This window comes from Theropithecus gelada, chromosome 8 (genome assembly GCF_003255815.1).
Source record: "Theropithecus gelada isolate Dixy chromosome 8, Tgel_1.0, whole genome shotgun sequence".
Taxonomy (NCBI): Eukaryota; Metazoa; Chordata; class Mammalia; order Primates; family Cercopithecidae; genus Theropithecus; species Theropithecus gelada.
Genome location: NC_037676.1, coordinates 35685966 through 35707199, shown reverse-complemented (window position 1 = coordinate 35707199; position 21234 = coordinate 35685966). Strand labels below are relative to the sequence as shown.

General features: G+C 37.8%; 1 protein-coding gene across 1 annotated transcript in view; it reads right to left on the bottom strand.

Moving 5' to 3' along the window:
- Positions 1–21234, bottom strand: part of KCNU1 (potassium calcium-activated channel subfamily U member 1) — a 162382-nt gene that overhangs the window by 81667 nt on the left and 59481 nt on the right. Inside the window, exons 15-18 of the mRNA XM_025394530.1 lie at positions 20552–20664; positions 20122–20193; positions 15430–15519; positions 15197–15294 (exon numbers count right to left, since the gene is read on the bottom strand). Of these exons, the coding sequence (XP_025250315.1) occupies positions 15197–15294; positions 15430–15519; positions 20122–20193; positions 20552–20664 (373 nt within the window). The remainder of the gene's footprint in view (positions 1–15196; positions 15295–15429; positions 15520–20121; positions 20194–20551; positions 20665–21234) is intronic.

Sequence of the window (21234 nt, the reverse complement as noted above, 5' to 3'; positions counted from 1 at the left end):
CTAACCTAAGACCATTGGGATCTCTGACTGTTCTTCACTGCTGCTTAAATAAGCTAAACTGGGAAGATGAGCTGGTATATTCATTAGGGTAGCTAAATCTCTACCTTTTGAGTTTGGAGTTCTCCTCCCTAGGAAACGTTGGCTGGGGTCGTTCCTCCTTAAAAAGGTCAATTAATAGTCTGGAATGTTTATTTAAAAAAAAGGTGACCCAGGGTCAAACCTAAAGAAAACTATAAAGTAAAATAAATCCGTATTTGGACCACCTACTCAGCCCATTTCTTGTCATTTTTTTTTTCCTGTCCCTAACTTTTTTGTACCCTCTTTCCAATTTCCTTTTCAGAATTCTGCTTTCCATTAGATTTGACTGTATTGCAGAATATTAGCATTTTAATGCAGACTCTGAAACAGTTCTCAAGGGGTGAGGATTAGCAGAATTTGGGCACAACTTTCCTAAGGGCTACTTTCAAATTGCCCATTCCTTCTACTCTATCACATGTAAAGATTCTTATGTACCCCTCCTTGCCTTGGTTGGATACTACTATCCTAGGTGTTAGAAACTGCAATGAAGGAATAGCAGGTAGTGAATGGTAGAGTTGAGGCTAGGAAACTTCATGCCCAATAACTTAACTAATTCCATTAAGAAGAAGGTCGGAAAGACAATTATTCTTCCTACTCTGAAGGCTTAGCCCTACTTGTGTTTATGCTGTGAACGCAAAAATCATCAGGGAATGGGTCAAGTGTGGTAGCTCACACCTGTAATCCCAGCATTTTGGGAGGCTGAGGTGGGTGGATCAACAGGTCAGGAGATCGAGACCATCCTGGCTAACATGGTGAAACCCCGTCTCTACCAAAAATACAAAAAATTAGCCGGGCATGGTGGCAGGAGGGCACCTGTAGTCCCAGCTACTCAGGAGGCTGAAGCAGGAGAATCGCTTGAACCTGGAAGGTAGAGACTGCAGTGAGCTGAGATCGCACTACTGCACTCCAGCCTGGGCAATGGAGAGAGAATCCATCTCAAAAACAAAACAAAACAAAACAAAAAAAAACAGAAAAGAAAAAAAATCAGGTAATGGGTTAAAATAAGTATAATCTACTAGGAATTCTCTTTCAATTCTTATTTTATCTGTATTTCATTGATTGAAAAAAATAAAAAGATTCCTTTTGAGTTTGTGCTCCCATGGGTGGCATAATAATTATTATATATGCAGAACTTACTAGCTTAATGCTTTTTATATTAATATAATCAATTTGTATCTTCTTTATATACTGATATTCCCACTTAACTTTCTGAGATATGCAATGTTATTGTCAACATTTCAAAAAACTCTGAAGCACCTTGAAAATTTTAATAATTTGCCTGAAGTCACACAGTTAGTAAATGGCCAATCCAGAATTCATGTTCTTAACCAGCACTCTATTCTGCCTCTGTAAAATATTTGATTTTGAATTTAATTGGAGAACCTCTAGTGTGGTTCTAGTTTAGAAAAATGGACGTAATCAAAAAAATAGGGATTCAGAATTATAGAGCACCAGAGTTGAAAAGGGCATAGAGAGTGAGAATTCCCCTCCTTGGAGGTGATTACACTGAGACCCCAAAAGCTAACATGTTTTTCACCAACCACAGTAATCAGTGGAATAGCTGTGATCACAACTCAAGTCTTCTGAGTTCTCACTGAGTATGGTAGTGGGGAGAAACTGGTGGGACCAAGGAAGTTTAATGAACTCATTAAAGAGATAACTATTTGAAAGGAGTGGACTGAGGATACTCTTAACTGGCTCTAAACCCATAAAGTATTCAACGCGATAATTGTCCTAATTCAGTCAGTGTAAGGTTTCTATGTTGTCATTTATTGATAAGTTCCTAAGCTCTTTTTGAAAGTTACTCTAAGAGAATGTCCAGATATTATCATGACATTTAAAACTATATGGTCAAGCAACACCTTTCTAAAATGATGTTCTCTTTTGGCACATTTTAGTTAGAACCAGGATCTGCAGATTCAAATTCACACACCAATCTAGTGACCTGTGAGCATTTCATGGTACTCTGCTGCCATCATCTGGCAAATTGAAGTCAGTAACACTTGATCGTTGCCTGCTTGTTACTTCAGAATCTCAGTACCAGATTAATAGAGTTCTGGCTGGAGTGGAATGGACTTGGTAATACTGGTGATTGAGGATCCGTATAGGGTAGGAAAAAGAAATTATTCTAAGAGTAATGAAAGATTCTGAAGAGTATGAAGACTACATCGAAGCTAAGAAATTAGATTGTAAATTGAAAGTCTCATTAACTTATCCCTAGACATCATAAAGTACATGTCATAGAAGTGGGCAAAATTTGTCAGGTCTACAAATATGAAGGCAGAATCTTCCTTTGTATATAGAAATATTTTAACATTTGTAGTAAAGTCACAAAAGTCAGCTAAAAAGGGATGATTATTTTTATAAAGCATTTTTGTTTGCAGAATGACAGAAGTATACGCAGGTGTGTGCTTGTATGTGTAATTTCTTTTCAGAAAGTTTGGTTTGTACAGTGTTTAAAGGCCTATGTATACTGCATGAAACTATACTAAATTTACATATAATAGGATGACATGTGTAATGAGATTATACTTTTTAGGGTATTATCTTGTTCTTTTTTTGGGGCCCTTCCTTTAATGGGACTTTCTTCCTATTTAGTCAGACTCACCCATTGCTTCAAAAAGATTCACATGTTTATTGAATGTAAGGAGTCCATGTTTAAATTTCCAGTCCCAAAATAAAGTGTTGAAGAAACTTTAAGAAGCAATATTCTTCAGACTCAAGCATTCAGTTGAATTACCCTGTAGACAACAGGGATTTCAGGATGTAGACAACAGGGATTTCAGGATGTAGACAACAGGGATTTCAGGATGTAGACAACAGGGATTTCAGGAAATTACATAGGAACAGTTTATTTATTTATTTATTTATTTTTGGCCATCCTAGAAATTGTCTTAAGACTTTCAAGGGGAAGTAGAAAGATTCACAGAGAATCTTACGTTAAGATAACGTTAAGACAGAGCCTTTAGTTTTGGGTGTGGAATAGCAGCAGCAGAAGCTTCATAAACTTGCTCCTCAGTGAAACAGCCCTAACTAGTGAAATTATCAAAACATAAACACACACACATTGAAAATCTCTAGAAATTGTTCTGTGAACATATAGCAAATGAAGAAAACTTGTGGCCGCGTGCAGTGGCTCATGCCTGCAATCCCAGCACTTTGGGAGGCTGAGGTGGGTAGATCACCTGAGGTCAGGAGTTTGAGAGCAGCCTGGCCAACCTGATGAAACCCCATCTCTACTAAAAATACAAAAATTAGCTGGCTGTGGTGGCAGGCACCTGTAATCCCAGATACTTGGGATGCTGAGGCAAGAGAATCACTTTAACCTGGGAGGTGGAGCTTGCAATCAGCAGAGATCACGCCATTCCACTCCAGGATCGGGGACAGAGTGAGACTCCATCTCAATAACAACAACAGCAACACAAAAACTTGTATTCAGTAAAATATACTAAATCTTAATAAGGGCATCAAGAATCTTTGGCACTTGAACCACAAACTGCTTCCTTTCCTCCAAACCCAGCTAGGTGTGATAAAAGCTTCATTCTGGACAAGTGTGCTCAAGAATGCAGAGTTTCCCCTCCCTCCAGCTCCCAGTCAAAGGCTGTGCTATGTCCCTGTGAGGGACACAGCGTCAGTATTTCTCATCCCCTTCCCACTCTGTGTTGCAGAAACTAAGTTTCAGGTGAGTGCAGCCTAGAGGATAGAGACTCTCTTACTCCTCACAGCTCTCATTTATAGGTGAGGCTCTGTTTAGGTATCACAGGATGAAAACAATGAAGTATTAATCTTCCTTACCTCAGCTCACCCTCAAGGCAGAGGTTTCATAGTGGGAGAAGCAAACAAAGAAGGCCAGGCTACTACTGCTAGCAGACACTACTACTAGTGTCCTACTCATAAAACAGGTGTGTCACTTCAACAGAAGCAGACTTCTTTTCCAACACCACCCACCATTCTGCAAGCTTGGGAGCAATGGCTCAGAAATTTTGCCCAGGAGGAGAGGCAGGCCATAAGAACAAAGAGCTCTGAAGCTCTGCCCAAAGGAATTGACTTTACTTGGAACAGAGTAGCAAGAATTTCAAGCCCAAGGGTGCTTTTTGACAGCAGTGATTTTGGTGTTAAACAATTAATTGGAGGCTGGTATCTCCTTGAGAACAACAAGACAAACAATAAGTCAGAGTTTACCATAGTGAACCGGAAAAAATACAGCTAATAACTGTTCTCTTAGGGACAGAACAAACTGCAAAGACTGGTCTTAGAAACCACTCTTGCAAAGGGGCCCAAATTTAATTGCATAATACCATGGAGCGACAGAGGCCTCAGGCATAGTAAGAAACAACAATAGGCAGCCTGCTAGTGTAGTCTAGGAACTGGGTGTGATACCAACAGAGGCAGAGAGCTTACCATAGAGATCAGGGAAAGAGATAATTAAAATGAGCCTGCTAAAACCACCATCAGCCCAATGGTTATTAACCACTGTAGTCCAAGGCTGCACTCTCCAATGTGCAACATCAAAGGCTTCACACTTAGGGGAAACTGATTTTATAAAACAGTTCAGCCAAGTCACTAACCAATTAATTACTCAGCCAGTGACAACAACAAGCCTTGGTTTCAGAGGTGCTATAATTATCTACAATATCCATTTTTCAACACAAAATATGAGACATGCAAAGTAACAGGAAAGCATGAGACATGCAAATTAACAGGCAAGCATGAGCTATACACAGGGTGGGGAAAGCAAGCAAAAGAAACTTTCTGTGCAAGAGTCCATGTCAGAGTTAGCAAAAAAATATTAAAAGTCAATATTCTAAATATGTTGAAAGAAATGAAGGAAATCCTGATTAAATAAAGGCATGATGACAATGTCTCCCTAAAGAAACATTATCAATAAACAAATAAAAATTTTAAGAAGAACCAAATAGAAGTTTTATAGTTGAAAAGTACATTAACTGATGTTAATTATTCACTAGAGGGGTTAATAAATTGGAGACTGTCTCCCCAAATATTAATACATGTCTACCCAGAACCTCAAAATGTGACTGTTGTGGACTAAATTGTGCGCTACATCACGAAAAATCTTGAAATCAGCATGAGAAAAATGTGGTTTTCATGTGAAACAGCTGACTTCTTATCAGAAACAAATGGACGTTACAAGGCAATAAGATGTTATAAAAAAGTGCTGAAATAAACTGCCAACCAGGAATTTTATACCCAGGAAAACTACCTTTAAAAAATGAAGACAAGGCCGGGAGCGGTGGCTCACGCCTGTAATCCCAGCACTTTGGGAGGCCGAGGCGGGTGGATCATGAGGTCAGGAGATCGAGATCATCCTGGCTAACATGGTGAAACCCCATCTCTATTAAAAATACAAAAAATTAGCCAGGCGTGGTGGTGGGCGCCTGTATTCCCAGCTACTCGGGAGGCTGAGGCAGGAGAATGGCGTGAAACCGGGAGGCAGAGCTTGCAGTGAGCCGAGATTGCGCTACTGCACTCCGGCCTGGGCGACAGAGTGAGACTCCATCTCAAAAACAAAAACAAAAACAAAACAAAAAAATTAAGACAAGATACCAGAATAAAAAGGTAGAGGAGGGACCTGAGATAGGCTGCCCCTGCATAAAAATAGAATAAACTGGCAAAACTTGTGAGAATTATTTTATTTTTTAGAACTCTGGAAACTAACCAACAGGAGCCATGGAAACATTTAGTTAAGATAAATAAGTAGATAGCAGTAAGAGATACAAGATTTGTGTTGTTTTAATTTACACTAGTTTTATCTCTAGCTCCACAGCTCATCAATAGCTTTCAAAATGTAATACTCCATATTCTTGACACGAGAGGGATTACAGCAGAAATACAGTTCTTCAAAAGCCTTATTTCCAAAGAAAAGTCATTATTGGACTTGTCTGGTGGTTCCCTGGATAACCCTACTTGAATGGCTTGTCTTTTGCAATCTCATTTGCATTTGTCTAGTGCTATAAGCCTATCCCCAGGGAGTGTTATCAAATATATTAACGTCACATGTGCCTGAGGCAACACATAGCAGGGCAAATTGAAGACCAAATAAAAGCATAAAAGGAAAACTGAAGAATAAAATGTCTTCTTATTTATAAGGGACTTTGAAAAACTCTGGAATGTTACTGGAAATCTAAATGGCAATGAAGATGCCCAGAACTTTGCAAAACAGTATGCAAAAGCGGAAAGGACTGAGAAGCTCCAAAGCTCTCATCTCTGACTGACATTGAGGTTTCATAAAAGCAGAAAATGAAGGTTAAACAGAGTTGTCAACTTTTCAGCTGAATATTGAAGGCATGCCCCAACACAAACACAGAATCCCTTGACAAAGACTGAGAAACTTCTTGGTTCCAGGTGTTTAACAAAAATCATTGTCCAATTATAAGCTTACCACTAAACTAACAGAGTAGAAAATCCAATGGCCACAAATGACAGAGATGTAGACTTTGGGAAAGTCTACTGGAGAATCTGATTTCCATAAATAACACATTATAACCTGTGTAATGTCCAATTTTCAACAAAACATTATAAAACTTGGAAAGAAACAAGAAAGATAAAAATACACAGGGAAAGGCTCTCAATAGACACTGTCCTTGAGAGAAGCTCAGACATTGTACTTACCAGTCAAATACTTTAAAAATCAGCTAATTTAAATATATTTGAAGAGCTTTAAAAGCCTATATATAAAGAACCAAAAGGAATATGAGAATCATGTCTCACAAAATAGAGACTATCATTAAATAGCTACAATTTTTTTTAAAGTAGAAATCTTGGAGTTCAAAGTACAATAACTGAAATAAAAACTTTACAAGAAGAACTAAAGATCAGAGTTGAGCATGCACAAAAAAAAAGAATCAGCATACTCAAAGATAGGTGAATGAAGATTATCCAGTTTGAGGGACAGAAGGAAAAAGGAATTAAGAAAAATGAGGACAGCCTAAAGGACTGCTGGGACATTGGGACATTATCAAGTGTACCAAAGGATTTAATGATAGATACAGGAGGAGAGTAAAGAAAGGGATAGAGTGAATATTTGAAGAAATAATGGCCAATAACTTCTCAAAGGGGTTGAAAAACATTAATCTGCACAACTAAAAAGCTTAATAAACTCCTAGTAGGATAAATTTAAAGAGATCGACACGTGGAGACACAACATAATCAAAAACGTGAAACTCAAAGACAGAGAATCTTCAAATCGGCAAGACAGAAGTGACTCATCGTGTACAAACGATGACCAATCAAATTGAAAGCTATTTCTAATTAGAAACAATAGAGGCCAGAAAGAAGTAGGATGAAATATTTAAAGTGCTGAATGAGAAACAACTACCAACAAAGAATTTAATAGTTAGCAAAACTACCCTCCAAAAATAAAGGATAAATTAAGACATTTTTAAGATTAACAAGAAGTTAGATCTTGTTGATATATGACAAACCCTACAATAAATACTAACAGGATTCTTTGAGGTTGAAATAAAAGGACATTAGGCAGTAATTCAAATCCACAAGAAGAAATAAAAATCACACACACACACACCCCAACGTATACTTAACCGACCCTATAAACCAACTATACTTAACAGACATTCATATAACATTCCATCCAACAACAGAATAATACATGATCTTTCCAAGTATACACTGAATAGTCTCCAAGATAGACCATGTATTAGACAACAGAGCAAGTCTTAAAATATTATAAGAATTTGTCATATAAAGTATGCTTTCCAACTACAATGGAATTAAATAAGAATACAATAAAAGAGAAAATTAGGAAAATTCACAAATATGTGAAAGTAAAAACAACACATTTCTAGATAATGGGTCAAAACCATACAAAAAAAAAAAGAAAACAGAAAACACAGGGAAATTATAAAGTATTTTAAATCAATGAAAATAAAAACATAACACATTAAAAATACACCGTGCTCCTAAAGGTGCTTAGAGGGAAATTTTTAGATATAAATGCCTATTTATTTATTTATTTATTGAGAGAAGTCTTGCTCTGTCAACTAGCTTGGAATGCAGTGGCATGATCTTGGCTCACGGCAGCCTCTGCCTCCCGGGTTCAAGTGACTCTGCTGCCTTAGCCTCCCGAGTAGCTGGGACTGCAAGCATGTGCCACCACACCTGGCTGATTTTTGTATTTTTAGTAGAGAAGGGGTTTTGCCATGTGGACCAGTCTGGTCTCGAACTCCTGATCTCAGGTGATCCGCCAGCCTTGGCCTCCCATAATGCTGGCATTACAAGTGTGAGCCACCGCAGCTGGCAGCCTAATTTTTTTCCTATTTTAAAGAAAGGAAAAATCTGAAATCAATTACTTCACTTAATGTTTCACCTTAGGTGATACTGAACAAAGGAAGGCAAGTTAACTCAAATCTAGAAGAAAGGAAGAAATAATAAAAATTAGAATGAAAATAAATAAATTATAGAATAGAAAAAATTAGAAAAACATCCATTAGGAAAGTTGTTCTTTTTGAAAAGATCAACAAAATAGATAAACATTGTAGCAAGTTTGGCTGCAAAAAAAGAGAACACTCATGTTACCAAAGTAAAAAACGAAGGACAGATTATTACTACCATTCTGAAAAAAAAAAAAAAAGAAATATAAAGCAATACTTATGTATATCATATGTACACATAAGTATACAACATGTATACTTATATGATCAGATGTATACTCATATGAATAGATGTATACAAGTCAATAAATTTGATAATGTAGATTAAATGAACAAATTGGCAGAAAGATAAAACTACCAAAACTGTCTTAGGAAGAAGTAGAAAACCTGAAAAACTTATAACATATAAAGAGTTTGATTAATAATAAAAGATGTTAAGTTAGGCCCTGATTGCTTCACAAGTAAAATTCTATTAGATGCTTAAAGAAGAATTAACACAAATCCTTCACAAATCCTTTCAAAAAATAAAAGAGGAGGGAATTTCCAATTCATTCTGTGGGGCCAGTTTTAACATGATGGCAAAAGCAGACAAAGACATACAAGAAAAGGTACCTAAAGACCAAAATTTGTATTGAATACAGATTAAAAATTCCTCAACAAAATGCTAGCAAATCAAACCCGACAATGTATAAAAAAGATTCTATTCTATGACCAAGTGAGATTTCTCTCAGAAATACAAGGTGGGTTTAACATTTGGATATCAATTAACCCAATATGTCACATTAATATTATAAAATACAAAAAACACACCATTATCTCAATAAAGCAAAAAAAATTGACAAATATCAGAGCCCTTCATGAGAAAAAAATCTCAACAATTTAGGAATAGACCAGAACCTCCACAACCAAATAAAGAGCATCTATGAAAAATTCACCGCCAACATCATAACTAATGGTGAAAGATTGAATGCCTTCCCCCTATGGTCAGGAACAAAGTTAAAATATAAGCTCTCACCACTTCTATTTAACAATGTACTGATGGTTCTGTCAGGGCAATTAGGCAAGAAATGAAATAAGAGACAATCAAAAACAATTACAACTAATAAACACATTTAGTAAGGTTGCAGGATATAAGATCAATATACAAAAATCAATTGTACCCTTATATACTACAAATGAACCATCTGAAAATAAAGCTAAGAAAACAATTTTATTTACAATAGCAATAAAAATACTTACTAATCAAATTAACAAAAGTAGTACAAAACCTATGATCTGAAAACTATAAAACACTGTTCAAAGAAATTAAAGAGGATCTAAACCTCGCCATAATCAATCGCCTCTTATCAGGTTCCTCCTTTGACTCATGGGGATTACAATTCAAGATGAGATTTGGGTGGGGACACAGATCCAAACCATATCAATAGATCAGAATATTTAATATAATTAAGATTTTCCAAAATTGATCTATAGATTCAATAGGCTAACAGTTAAAATCCCAGCTAGCTTCCTTGCAGAAATTAACACATTGATCCTGATTCATATGGAAATGCAGAAATCCAGATTAAAAAAAATAATCTTGAAAAAGAATAACAAAGTTGGAGGACTCATTGTTCCCAGTGTCAAACTTACTACAAAACTATAGTAATGAAGACAGTGTGGTACTTGCACAAGGTTACACATATGGATTAATAGAATACAATTGAGACCCAGAAATAAACTCAGATATTTAAAGTCAATTGTTTTTTTGACAAGAATAGTTTTTGAATAAATGAATTTTGGGACAACTGCATAGCCACAATGAAAAGAGTAAAGTTGGATCCTTTTCTTATTCCATAAACGAAAATCACTCAGAATAGATCATAGAGGCTGTGCACATTGGCTCGTGCCTGTAATCCCAGCATTTTTGGAGACTGAGGCAGGTGACTCACTTAAGCCTAAGAGCTCCAGACCAGCCTGAGAAATATGATAAAGCCCCATCTCTACAAAAAATGCAGGGCTGGGCGTGGTTGTATGCACCTGTGGTCCCAGTTACTTTGGAGGCTGAGGCAGGAGGATCTCCTGAACCCAGGAGGTCGAGGCTGCAGTCAGCCATGACTGTACTACTGCACTCCAGTCTGGGTGATGGAGTGAATCTTTGTCTCAAAGGAAAAAAAAAATCACAGATCTAAATGTAAGAGCCAAAAATACAGAATTTTTAGAAGAAAGTTTTGGAGTAAATATTGCTGACCTTAGGTTGGTCAAAAGCTTCCTAGATATTGCACAAAAGCACAAGTGACAAAATAAAAAATACATCATTGAACATCATCAAAACTAAACAATTTTGTGATTCAAAGTATGTAACAAAAATGAAAAGCAAAACCACAGAATGGGAGAAAATATTTGCCAATCATACATCTGATAAGGGCCTATATATTCAGAATATATAAAGATCTTATACAACTCAATAGTAGAAAGACAATAATCAAATTTAAAAATAGGATCTAAGTAGTTATTTCTATAAAGAAGATGTGTAAATGGTCAATGAGATCCTCATGAAAAAATGCCATTTAGGAAAATTTAGATCAAAACCATAATGAGATACCACTTTACAACCATTAGGATGACCACTATTTTCTAAAATGAAAAATAAGTGTAGGTGAGAATGTAGAAAAATTGGAACCTTTCTGCATTTCTGGTGGGAATATAAAATGGTGTAACTGCTGTGGACAATAGTGTGGTGATTCTACAAATAATGAAACATAGAATTTGCATTTGATTTAGTAATTCTACTTCTGGGTGTATACATTAAAAAAATGGAAAGCAGGAATTTGAACAGATATTTTTACCCCAATGTGCATAGCAGCATTATATACAATATGGAAAGGGCGGAAACCACCCAAATGTCCATCAATAGATAAATGTAGATAAATGTATAACAAAATGAGGTATAGATCTATACAACAGAATATTATTCATCAATAAAAACACAACAGAATAATATTCAGCAAGAAAGGAAATGAGGTTTTTGGTGGGGTTTTTTTTTTTTTTTTTTTTTGAGACAGAGTCTTGCTCTGTCACCCAGGCTGGAGTGCAGTGCACAATCTTGGCTCACTGCAACCTGCACCTCCTGGGTTCAAGAGATTCTCCTGCCTCAACCTCCCAAGTAGCTGGGATTACAGGCATGCACCACCACACCCAGCTAATTTTTGCATTTTTAGTACAGACGGGGTTTCAACGTGCTGGCCAGGTTGGTCTTAAAATTCCTGACTTCAAGTGATCGGCCCACCTTGGCTTCCCAAAGTGCTAGGATTAAAGGCATGAGCCACTGTACCCAGCTGAAATGAGGTACTGATACATGCTACAGCATGGCTGAATAAAAGGAGCCAGACACAACAAGCCACAAACTATAGGATCTTGTGTGTGTGTGTGTGTGTGTGTGTGTGTGTGAGAAATGGCCAGAATAGGAAAATCTACAGTGACAGAAAATAGACTAGTGTTTTGTTCCAGGGCTGTGGGTTGAGAAGGAGGAGTGACTTCTATTGGTTATGGGGTTTCTTTTTGAGGTGAGGAAAATGTTCTAAAATTTATTGTAGTGATGACTACACAACTCTATTTGTATAAAGAAACTCATTGAATTGTACACTGTAAATGGATATGTATTTATTTCATGGTATTTGAGATATATCTGAATAAAGATGTTATAAAGATAGGACAGAGCCTGATCTCTGAGAAAGAACCCAGTTCTCCACCCCCTCCCCACAGTGCTTCAGGTTGATAAGGGGTGACTAGGCCAGGAAAATATGATATTTGTGTGATGTGCAAGCAGAAAAATGAGAGAAATGCTTCCCTTTTCATATGGATTCTCGGTGGGGTGCTCCTGAAACAGTGTCTAGCAACAACGCAAGAGGATCACAGAAGAAGAAACATGATAGTGTCTGTAAGCAGGGAGAAATGTGCAGAGAAACCCACCGAGGTTCCCACATCCTGACATACAAATGCACATACAGGAGGAGAGTTAAAAATCCCAAACAGCAGAGAGACTAAAATGACATTAGGCCAACGAAGGTGCCACAAACACACCAAGCAGAATGGATTATCTTCAGTAACGGTGCTGGGGAAACTGGATATCCATACGCAGAAGAATGAAACTGGGCCCCTTTCTTTCACCCCATACAAAAATTAACTCGAAATGGATTAAATACTTAAATGGAATACCCAAAACTACAAAACCGCTAGAAGAAAAGAATGGTTCAAGATTTTAAACTAGGCAAATATTTTTATTGCTAAGACTTCAAAAGCACAGGGAACAAAACCAAAAATAAACAAATGGTGCTATATTAAACCAAAACCTGCACAGTCAAGAAAACAATCAACAGACAGAAGAGACACCTGTAGAATGGGAGAAAATATTTGCAAACCATTCATCTGACATGAGACTAATATCCAGAATATACAAGGAACTCGATGGCAAAAAAAAAAAAAAAAAATCTGATTAAAATAGGAAAAAGATCTGAATAAACATTTTGCAAAAGACATACAAATGGTATATAAGTATGTTTAACATCATTAATTATCAGAGAAATGCAAATCAAAACTACAATGAGTTATCATTTTACTCCAGTTACAATGACTATTATGAAAAAGACAAAAAATAAAACAAAACAATAGATGCTGACAAGGATGTGGAGAACAGGGAACTCCTACGCTGTTGGTAGAAACGTGAATTAGTATAGCTGCTATGGAAAACTGTATGGGAATTCATAAAAAAAAAAACTAAAAGTAGAACTATCATATGATCCAGCAATTCTACCACTAAAAATCAGTGTATCAAAAAAGTATCTGCACTTCCATGTTTATTGTAGGACTATACACAATAGCTAAGTTATGGAAGCAACCTAAATGTACACCAAAAGATAAATAGATAAAGAAAATGTGATATGTATGAACAATGAAATACTATGCAGTCATTAAAAAAGATGAAATCCTGTTATTAGCAGCAACATGAATGAGACTGGAGGACATTAGGTTCACCACATGTTCACCCATACATGGGAGCTAAAAACAATTGAGCTCATGGAAGTAGAGACTCGACTTGTGATTATTAAAGGATGAGAAGGGAAGAGGGAAGGGAAGATGGGGAGAGATTGGTTAAAGAATGCAATGTTACAGCTGGACAGGAGCAATAATTTCTAGTGTGCTTCACGGTTAACTACAATTTATTGTGTATTTTCAAAAGAGTAACAGAGAGGAATCTGAATGTTCACAACACGAAAATGACAAAAGTTTGAGGTGATGGATGGACATGCTAATTACCCTGATTTGATCATTATACATTGTATATCTATATTAAAATATCACTCTGTATTTCAAAAATATATGCAATTATTACATGTGAACTAAAAGTAACAGAAAAAAAATTTAAAAAGGAATGAAAAGACAAGGATTACTGAAAAGAGTTTTTACAGACTTCAAGACTAGGAGAATGGATTTTAGTAACAAGTGATAGAGCCTGACCCAAAGCTGGGAGGAGCAGATTCATTGGTTGTTGACTCAGAGGTGACAGAAGGTGACAACTACAGACCAAAGTTAATGAGGAACCTCAGGAGGAATCAGTGAAGCCTTGCGGTTCACTGCAAGAACACTCATGATGCTAAGCCAGCTTACTCTTGCATTTAAATAGCTTTCTGAGAAGAAGGAGAGAATAAGAACCTTAGGGATGAAAATAGTCCTGATAGAAAATTCATATTTTGAATGGACTAAGTTTAAATTCTGAAACACTGGGGTTTTACACAAAGAGTCTGAATGTACCTGGACGAAGCTAAGTTTTTTTTTTTTTTTTCGCTCTGCCACCCAGGCTGGAGTGCAGTGGTATGATCTCGGCTCACTGCAACCTCCGCCTCCCGGGCTCAAGCAATTCTCTGCCTCAGCCTCCCAAGTAGCTGGGATTACAGGTGCACACTGTCACACCCAGCTAATGTTTGTATTTTTAGCAGAGACGGGGTTTCACCATCTTGGCCAGGCTGGTCTTGAATTCCTGACCTTGTGATCCATCCCCCTTGGCCTCCCAAAGTGCTGGGTTTACAGGCGTGAGCCACCGTGCCCGGCCAAGACTAAATTTTAAACCAGAAGAGACTAAGTGATTATGAATGCTTGAGATTAATTTTTCCATTTCTGCCATTAAATGGAAAAGGGTGTTGGTAAACTGCTGAGTTCAGTTAGAGAAAATAGAGAAAATTACATTCCCTCGGCACCATGTCAGGATGAGTAAACTTTAAACTTCTTACTATCCATTAAGGAAACAGAGTACTCAAGGTATGGTCATGAAGTAGATCCTCATGGCCAACCAAGTGGTCAGATATAGGCTGAATTTTCAGTCTGAAGTTGTGAAAAACTGTGAAATCATGAAAAAGCAATGGGCTGAAAGTCAGCATGCCTGGGATTGAGTTTGGTGATGCCACTAACTGGCTATGTGACTTTGGAATAAAGTGACTGGATCTCTTAAAACACATTTGCCTGCCTTTAAAGGAATTGAATTAGATAACTAGTTAGGTTTCTTCCAGCTCTAAAACACTGATTCTCACCTCTCATGTGGCCAGTGAGGAAATGTCTGCCACTTCCTGGCCAAGTTCAAATGGACATTGCCTTTTAAGAGATGGAACCCTCTTCTCTTTCCTCAGGCAGCTCCCTAGAGGCTGGGCTAAGGACGGCCAGAAATAAAGTGCAATTACCTGTGACGTGCTGCCGGCTTCTGCTTTTGCAGCCACAGTTTGTAATTAGCTCAGGAATAAACACATCATCGTGACAGACTGAACAGTAAAACAAGGCTCTGGACAATGAAAGAAAACCAAGAATGACTTATGTGAGTCTTAACACAAAGGAGGCATGGTGCTGACTCAGTGGGCCTCCCACTAAGCTGTAGTTGCTTTAGTGCTTTTCCCCCATAAAGTAATAAAAAAATTACCTTTTGACTTCCTTTGGTGTTTCAGCAATAAAGAACCCTAGTGTGTTCTTATGTATTCTAACTTGTGCAGGTGGATTTAGTATCAGACCACTGGAAATGAAAAATAAACACACAGTAATGTTTCCCTCTGATTTCAGTGGCAATAGTTGGTGACTCTTTCTGTTACGATCAATGGATTCTCTAAGTTGCTAAGTTAATCGTATTCAACCTCCTCTTACTGCCAAACACAGTGGAGAGTGTGAATTTGACATTTGTGATTCTTTGTTTGATTGGGGCTGACTATGCAGAGGGCAGCCACGGAACAACTTGATCAGTGAGCTGAACACACAGTGGACCTGCGGGGAAGCCTCTCCCGGATTCTGTCACGCATCTGAGATGATCCGAGCACTCAGATGCACGAAATCTTTTTGATTTAAGCTATCAAATGACAAATATGCTGAGACCACACAGTTTCCAGGATTAGCATCATACTAGTAGTGCTCATCTTTAGGCCACTTGCCATTTAAAATTAATGTTTAACTAACCAGCTGGATTCAAAAGTTTCTTGTATTCAACTATGCAGCTTTTGAGGTTATGCATTTCTTTTGACTTTGGTTTTGTTTATTTTGATTGCCAGATTTCTGAGAGCAGGAACCATGTGAACTATTTCTATTATTATCTTACTTGAACCTTTTGATTTTCTATTTTCTTGTGGTTTATGTGTTTGAAAATATTGTATTATAATTTTCTGTCCATGATACTCTTTGATGTAGTATTCTGCTATGCTTTTCAAATTACCCACATTTCTCCCTGTTCATCAGGATCTCCTGCCTTTATTTCCTTCATTTCAGATGTCTATGGTGAGGTCTTACAACCCTATAATTCCTCTCACTTTTTGCAGAATGGAAGTTCTTCTTTCCTCCTTTAAAAATCATCCCTCCTCTTGTATTCACATTGGAATGAGGTGAAGTTTTAATTCTGGCAAAGCTTATTCTGTTGTTGCAATACTCACACCTTTCAAGTGTTAGAGAACCCTCACAAAAGTAAATGAGCTTGCACAGCCAAAGTTCTTCAGTCTCATGCCAAGACCCAAGCTGTATAGCTGTGTTCAGGTAGATTACTACCTAAGACAATGGATGGCCTTTTCTGAGTATTTACTGACTTATATTAATGAGTGAAATAATTGGTCTTAACTTTGGAAGGAAAAGAAAATACCGCTGTGGCCCCTTAAATATTATTGGCTGATGCTCAATAAGTAGCAGCTGCATGCTTAGTTGTGTCTTACACAGCCTTGGTTTTTGTTTTTGTTTTTGTTTTTTTTTTTTGAGACGGAGTTTCACTCTTGTTGACCAGGCTGGAGTACAATGGCACGATCTCGGCTCACTGCAACCTCTGCCTTCCTGGTTCATGTGATTCTCCTGCCTCAGCCTCCTGAGTAGCTGGAATTACAGGTGCATGCCACCACACCCGGCTGATTTTTCGTATTTTTAGTAGAGACAGAGTTTCACCATGTTGGACAGGCTGATCTCAAACCCCTCATCTCAGGTGATCCACCTGCCTTGGCCTCCGAAAGTGTTGAGATTACAGGCGTGAGCAACTGTGCCCGGCCGCTCCTATTTTTCTTTCTTTTTTTTTTTTTAAGGAGAGAGGTTTCTCTGAACTCATATTAAATATCTAGCTACGAAGATACTGTCACAATAAAACATATATTTGACTGTATTTGAGAAAAGAGGTGAGCCTCTCTTAAACACTTTCCTAATGTGTTTTTAGTTGATTCCCTCTTTATGATTTGGCCAGTTGCTCTATCAGAGAATGTTTGTTCCTGAAACAAAATCATTACAGTATGTGACTGGGGTCAGATGCAGCTTCATCTGTTAGCAGGTGACAAATAATTCCCTAAGAAAAATTCTTATAATTCTCGAAGCCTTTTGCAAGTCTTACAATCTCTTCAAACTTGCCAATTAGAAGAGGAATTAAAAGGTGAGAAAAGATAGGTTTTCTCCTCAGAATTTCAATATATTTGTTTAAAGTCCAACTATTTAAACGTTCTGTCTTCCTTCTACCAATAATGGCAGCAGTGAATTTACTACAGGATGGTTACAGAAGTACAGCCCTGGAGCCAGAGGACCTGAGTTCAGATCCTGACTCTGCCACTTGGGTGTTGTGTGAGGTTGGGAAAATCATTTAGCTTTCTGGGGTTCAGCTTCCTCCTCTGTAAAATGAGACTAATAATGATAGTACCCATCTCACAGCACTGTTGTGAGGATTATTCAAGAGTTAACATATGTAACAAGTCTATAGCAGTGTTGGTCACAAAGTATCAATCATGTAAGGGAATGTTCTTATCAATACATTTGCCAAATAAGAACTTAATCCCTTTGATTCACCAGACTTCCAAGTGAGAAGGTAAAGTTAAATCTCTGTTTCCGTAAATCCCCTTTTCATTGGGGTATATGTGTGTTAGGTAGTAAACAGGACCTCTTAAATCTACGTGAGATTAGTTGCTAAATAAATATTCATGTTTCTGGTCTGTAATGTCCTAACCATCATCTTAATAAAGTTTACAGAAATCTAGAATGTTAAGAGGTGAAAAGGATCTTAAGGGCATGTGGTTGTAGTTTCCAGATTCCAGTGAATAAACCAAATATATCATGGAGACTTGAGAAATAATTCTCAGGTTCACCCTTGGTTTTGCAGTCAAAAGTAGGGTTTTGGAATCTATAAGTCTTTAAAACTTATGCAAACAGGCCAGGCACAGTAGCTCACACCTGTAATCCCAGCACTTTGGGAGGCTGAGGTGGGTGAATCACCTGAGGTCAGGAGTTTGAGACTAGCCTGACCAACATGGTGAAACTCCGTCTCTACTAAAAATACAAAAATTAACCGGGCGTGGTGCACATGCCTGTAATCTCAGCTACTCAGGAGGCTGAGGCAGGAGAATTGCTTGAACCTGGGAGGTGGAGGTTGCAGTGAGCTGAAATTGTGCCATTGCACTCCAGCCTGGGCGACAAAAGTGAAACTCCATCTCAAAAACAAAAACAAAAAAACTTATACAAGTAATTCTGACATATAAGCCAGGTGGTTGAAAGCCAAAGTTGTTACTAAAACTTGATAAAATTTTGGGCCAGTCTGAAACCCAAACTACCTGGCTTATGATTCCGAGTCTACCCATTTTACTATGACCTGTTTCTAGTAGGAGGCCCATTTATGCAGATGTTTACATTCAGAGGTTTTGATTGTGAGATTTTCTTGAGCACAGCAGGATTTTAAAACAGAACTTAGGCAGACAGACACTACTACTTGTTATTCTCTTATTAATGACTTGCTTTTTACAATATCCCACTGACGTCTTCTCCCCAGAGGCCTTCTACAACCTCTCAACTCAGATAGGTCTTTGCTTCTTTCCAAACTTTTCACATATAATAATTCCTTTATAGTCCACCTGATATAATTGAAAATTATTTCATTTTGAATGTTTTCCTATAATTTTACAATTTCTGGTAATGTCAATTTTAGAACAGCAAGGTGTGTTAGAGTTTCATTAACTCTATTTCCTCATTCTACAAATGATGAATCCTTCTCAACGGCCACAGGGCCAGCAAATCAGTCAGGATCAGAATCTAGTCTGTTAATTCTTATTTAGCACAAGTTAATTTTTCACTAAAAAGTACACATGAGCCAACACACAGTCTTTCTTGCCCTCATCCCATTTAAGCCCCATCCCTTTTCTTTTTTTTTTTTTTTTACGGATCTTTTTCTCTATATTATAGTATGTATTTGTCTTTCTTTTCCCCCTTTTCTCCCATTTGTTTATGTGTATTTCATTTGCTCTGAATTTTATTTTGCATTACGTGATAACTTCTCTTACTTTCATATTTATTCACTTATGGGTTTTTGGGAAATGCTGATGTCTGGTGATGTAACATCTCCTTTATCTACTCTATCAACAAAAGCCTTTGTCCAGTCAGCTGGTCAGATTCCCATTTTGGCATATTTTGTGCTTTCCTTTTTTAAAAATTATTTTTTGGAGATAGAGTCTTGCTCTGTCACCTAGGCTGAAGCGCAGTGGCATGATATCGGCTCACGGCAACCTCTGCCTCCCAGGTTCAAGCAATTCTCATGCCTCAGCCTTCCAAGCAGCTGGGATTACTGGCCTAGGTGCACCACCATGCCTTGCTAATTTTTATATTTTTAGCAGAGACTGGGTTTCACCATGTTGGCCAGGATGCTCTCGAACTTCTGGCCTTAAGTGATCCACCCACCTCGGACTCTCAAAATGCTGGCATTAAAGGCATGAGCCACCATGCCCAGCATTGTCCTTGACTTTTCATGGCCAGTGTTTGTGGGAACATTTTTATTACAAATAATTCAATTTTGTGGTATTATTTCATGGTCAAGATCTGGCAATATTGAAAGAAACAGTTCTGAGAAGGTGACCATTTCTTCTCCTCTCTGCTCCTGAGAGAGGACTGGGGTAGGGTCTGAGGAACAAAAGGGAAGTGTTTATCCAAGAGGGTCACCACCCTAACCCGTGCCATCAGAGACAGCACAGCAGAGGAGCCAGGGAGCCCCAGAGGCTTCCTCTCAGCCAATCCACCAAAGAGAAAAAGCTTAGTTATAGCTGCATCTTTGGAAAAAGTCTTAATCACAAAGATTCTCCAGAAAAAAAAAAAAAAGAAACAAAACTGAAGAGATGAGCAGACTTATTGGTACCAGAAACCATCTGTTAAGAGGGACTTGTATTCGATGGCTATCAACAGGAGGTGCATCTTCAGAAAGCAGAGCCTGGGAAAGAAGACGAGGAGTCATAAGGAGAGCAAGGGGTCAGTGAACAAAAAAATAACTAACACTCTGTGCCCTGGGCCTAGGAGGAAACCAACATCTTAGAGGAAATAACTCCCAATATGGAATGATCCCTTGTAAGTGAAACTACCTAAAAAGTAACCAACGGCCACTGCACCAACTGGGACAGAGATGAAATTGCCCCACCCCAACTGTGAACTGCTAAGTTGCAGGGACCCTGGGCTGTCCCTTCTTAGATCTTCAGTTTGTAATGGAGCCTGGCCTATAGTAGGCCCTCAGTGCACGTTGTTGAAAGAATGTTGTTGTCTGAAGAATGAGGGAAGAATTTCACTTCACTTACCGGGCAACTTCAGGAAAGCTCATTCCAGCAAAGTCATCAGAGAGACGTTGGGTCAGAATATTGTTTTTCATGCTATTCAAGAAGTGTTTCTGCCAGGTCTGTTTAGGTGTAACCTGGAATACATAATCATGCCACATGAAGCAAAATGACAAGGAATGTGGAACGTTAGAATTCACATTGCATATTCTGCTAAGCACAAATGAGTCTTTATTGCATGTAAGTCATAAAAAGGAGATTTATCACAGTGCCTAACTAGAGAATGTTAAAGGAATAACTAAAAAGCTAACTCCATCTTAACTATTTTCACCAGAGTTCAGGATGAGGCAGACACATCATTATTTATTTTCTTTACAGACGGCGTTCAAGTTTCCTTGCTGGCAGTGAGAATTCTCCATCGCCAAGTCCTGATTTCAGCTTTTGAGTTAGTAAAAATCAGATGGGAAAGTTAATGTGGAATCTAAATTATCTCTCTCTGGATATGACTATTCAAGATTGGTTTAAAATGTTTTAGTTTTCTACTAACCATATACCTCAATGAAGAAAATACTCACGGCTTCTGTCTAGTATCAGAACCCTTCATAAGTTCAAATGAACTTGAAGGACCATCCTGATGCATAGAAGAGAGAATGGAGAAATCAAGGCAAACAGTAGGTTTCCAGAAAAATGGGAGATGTAAAAGGAGA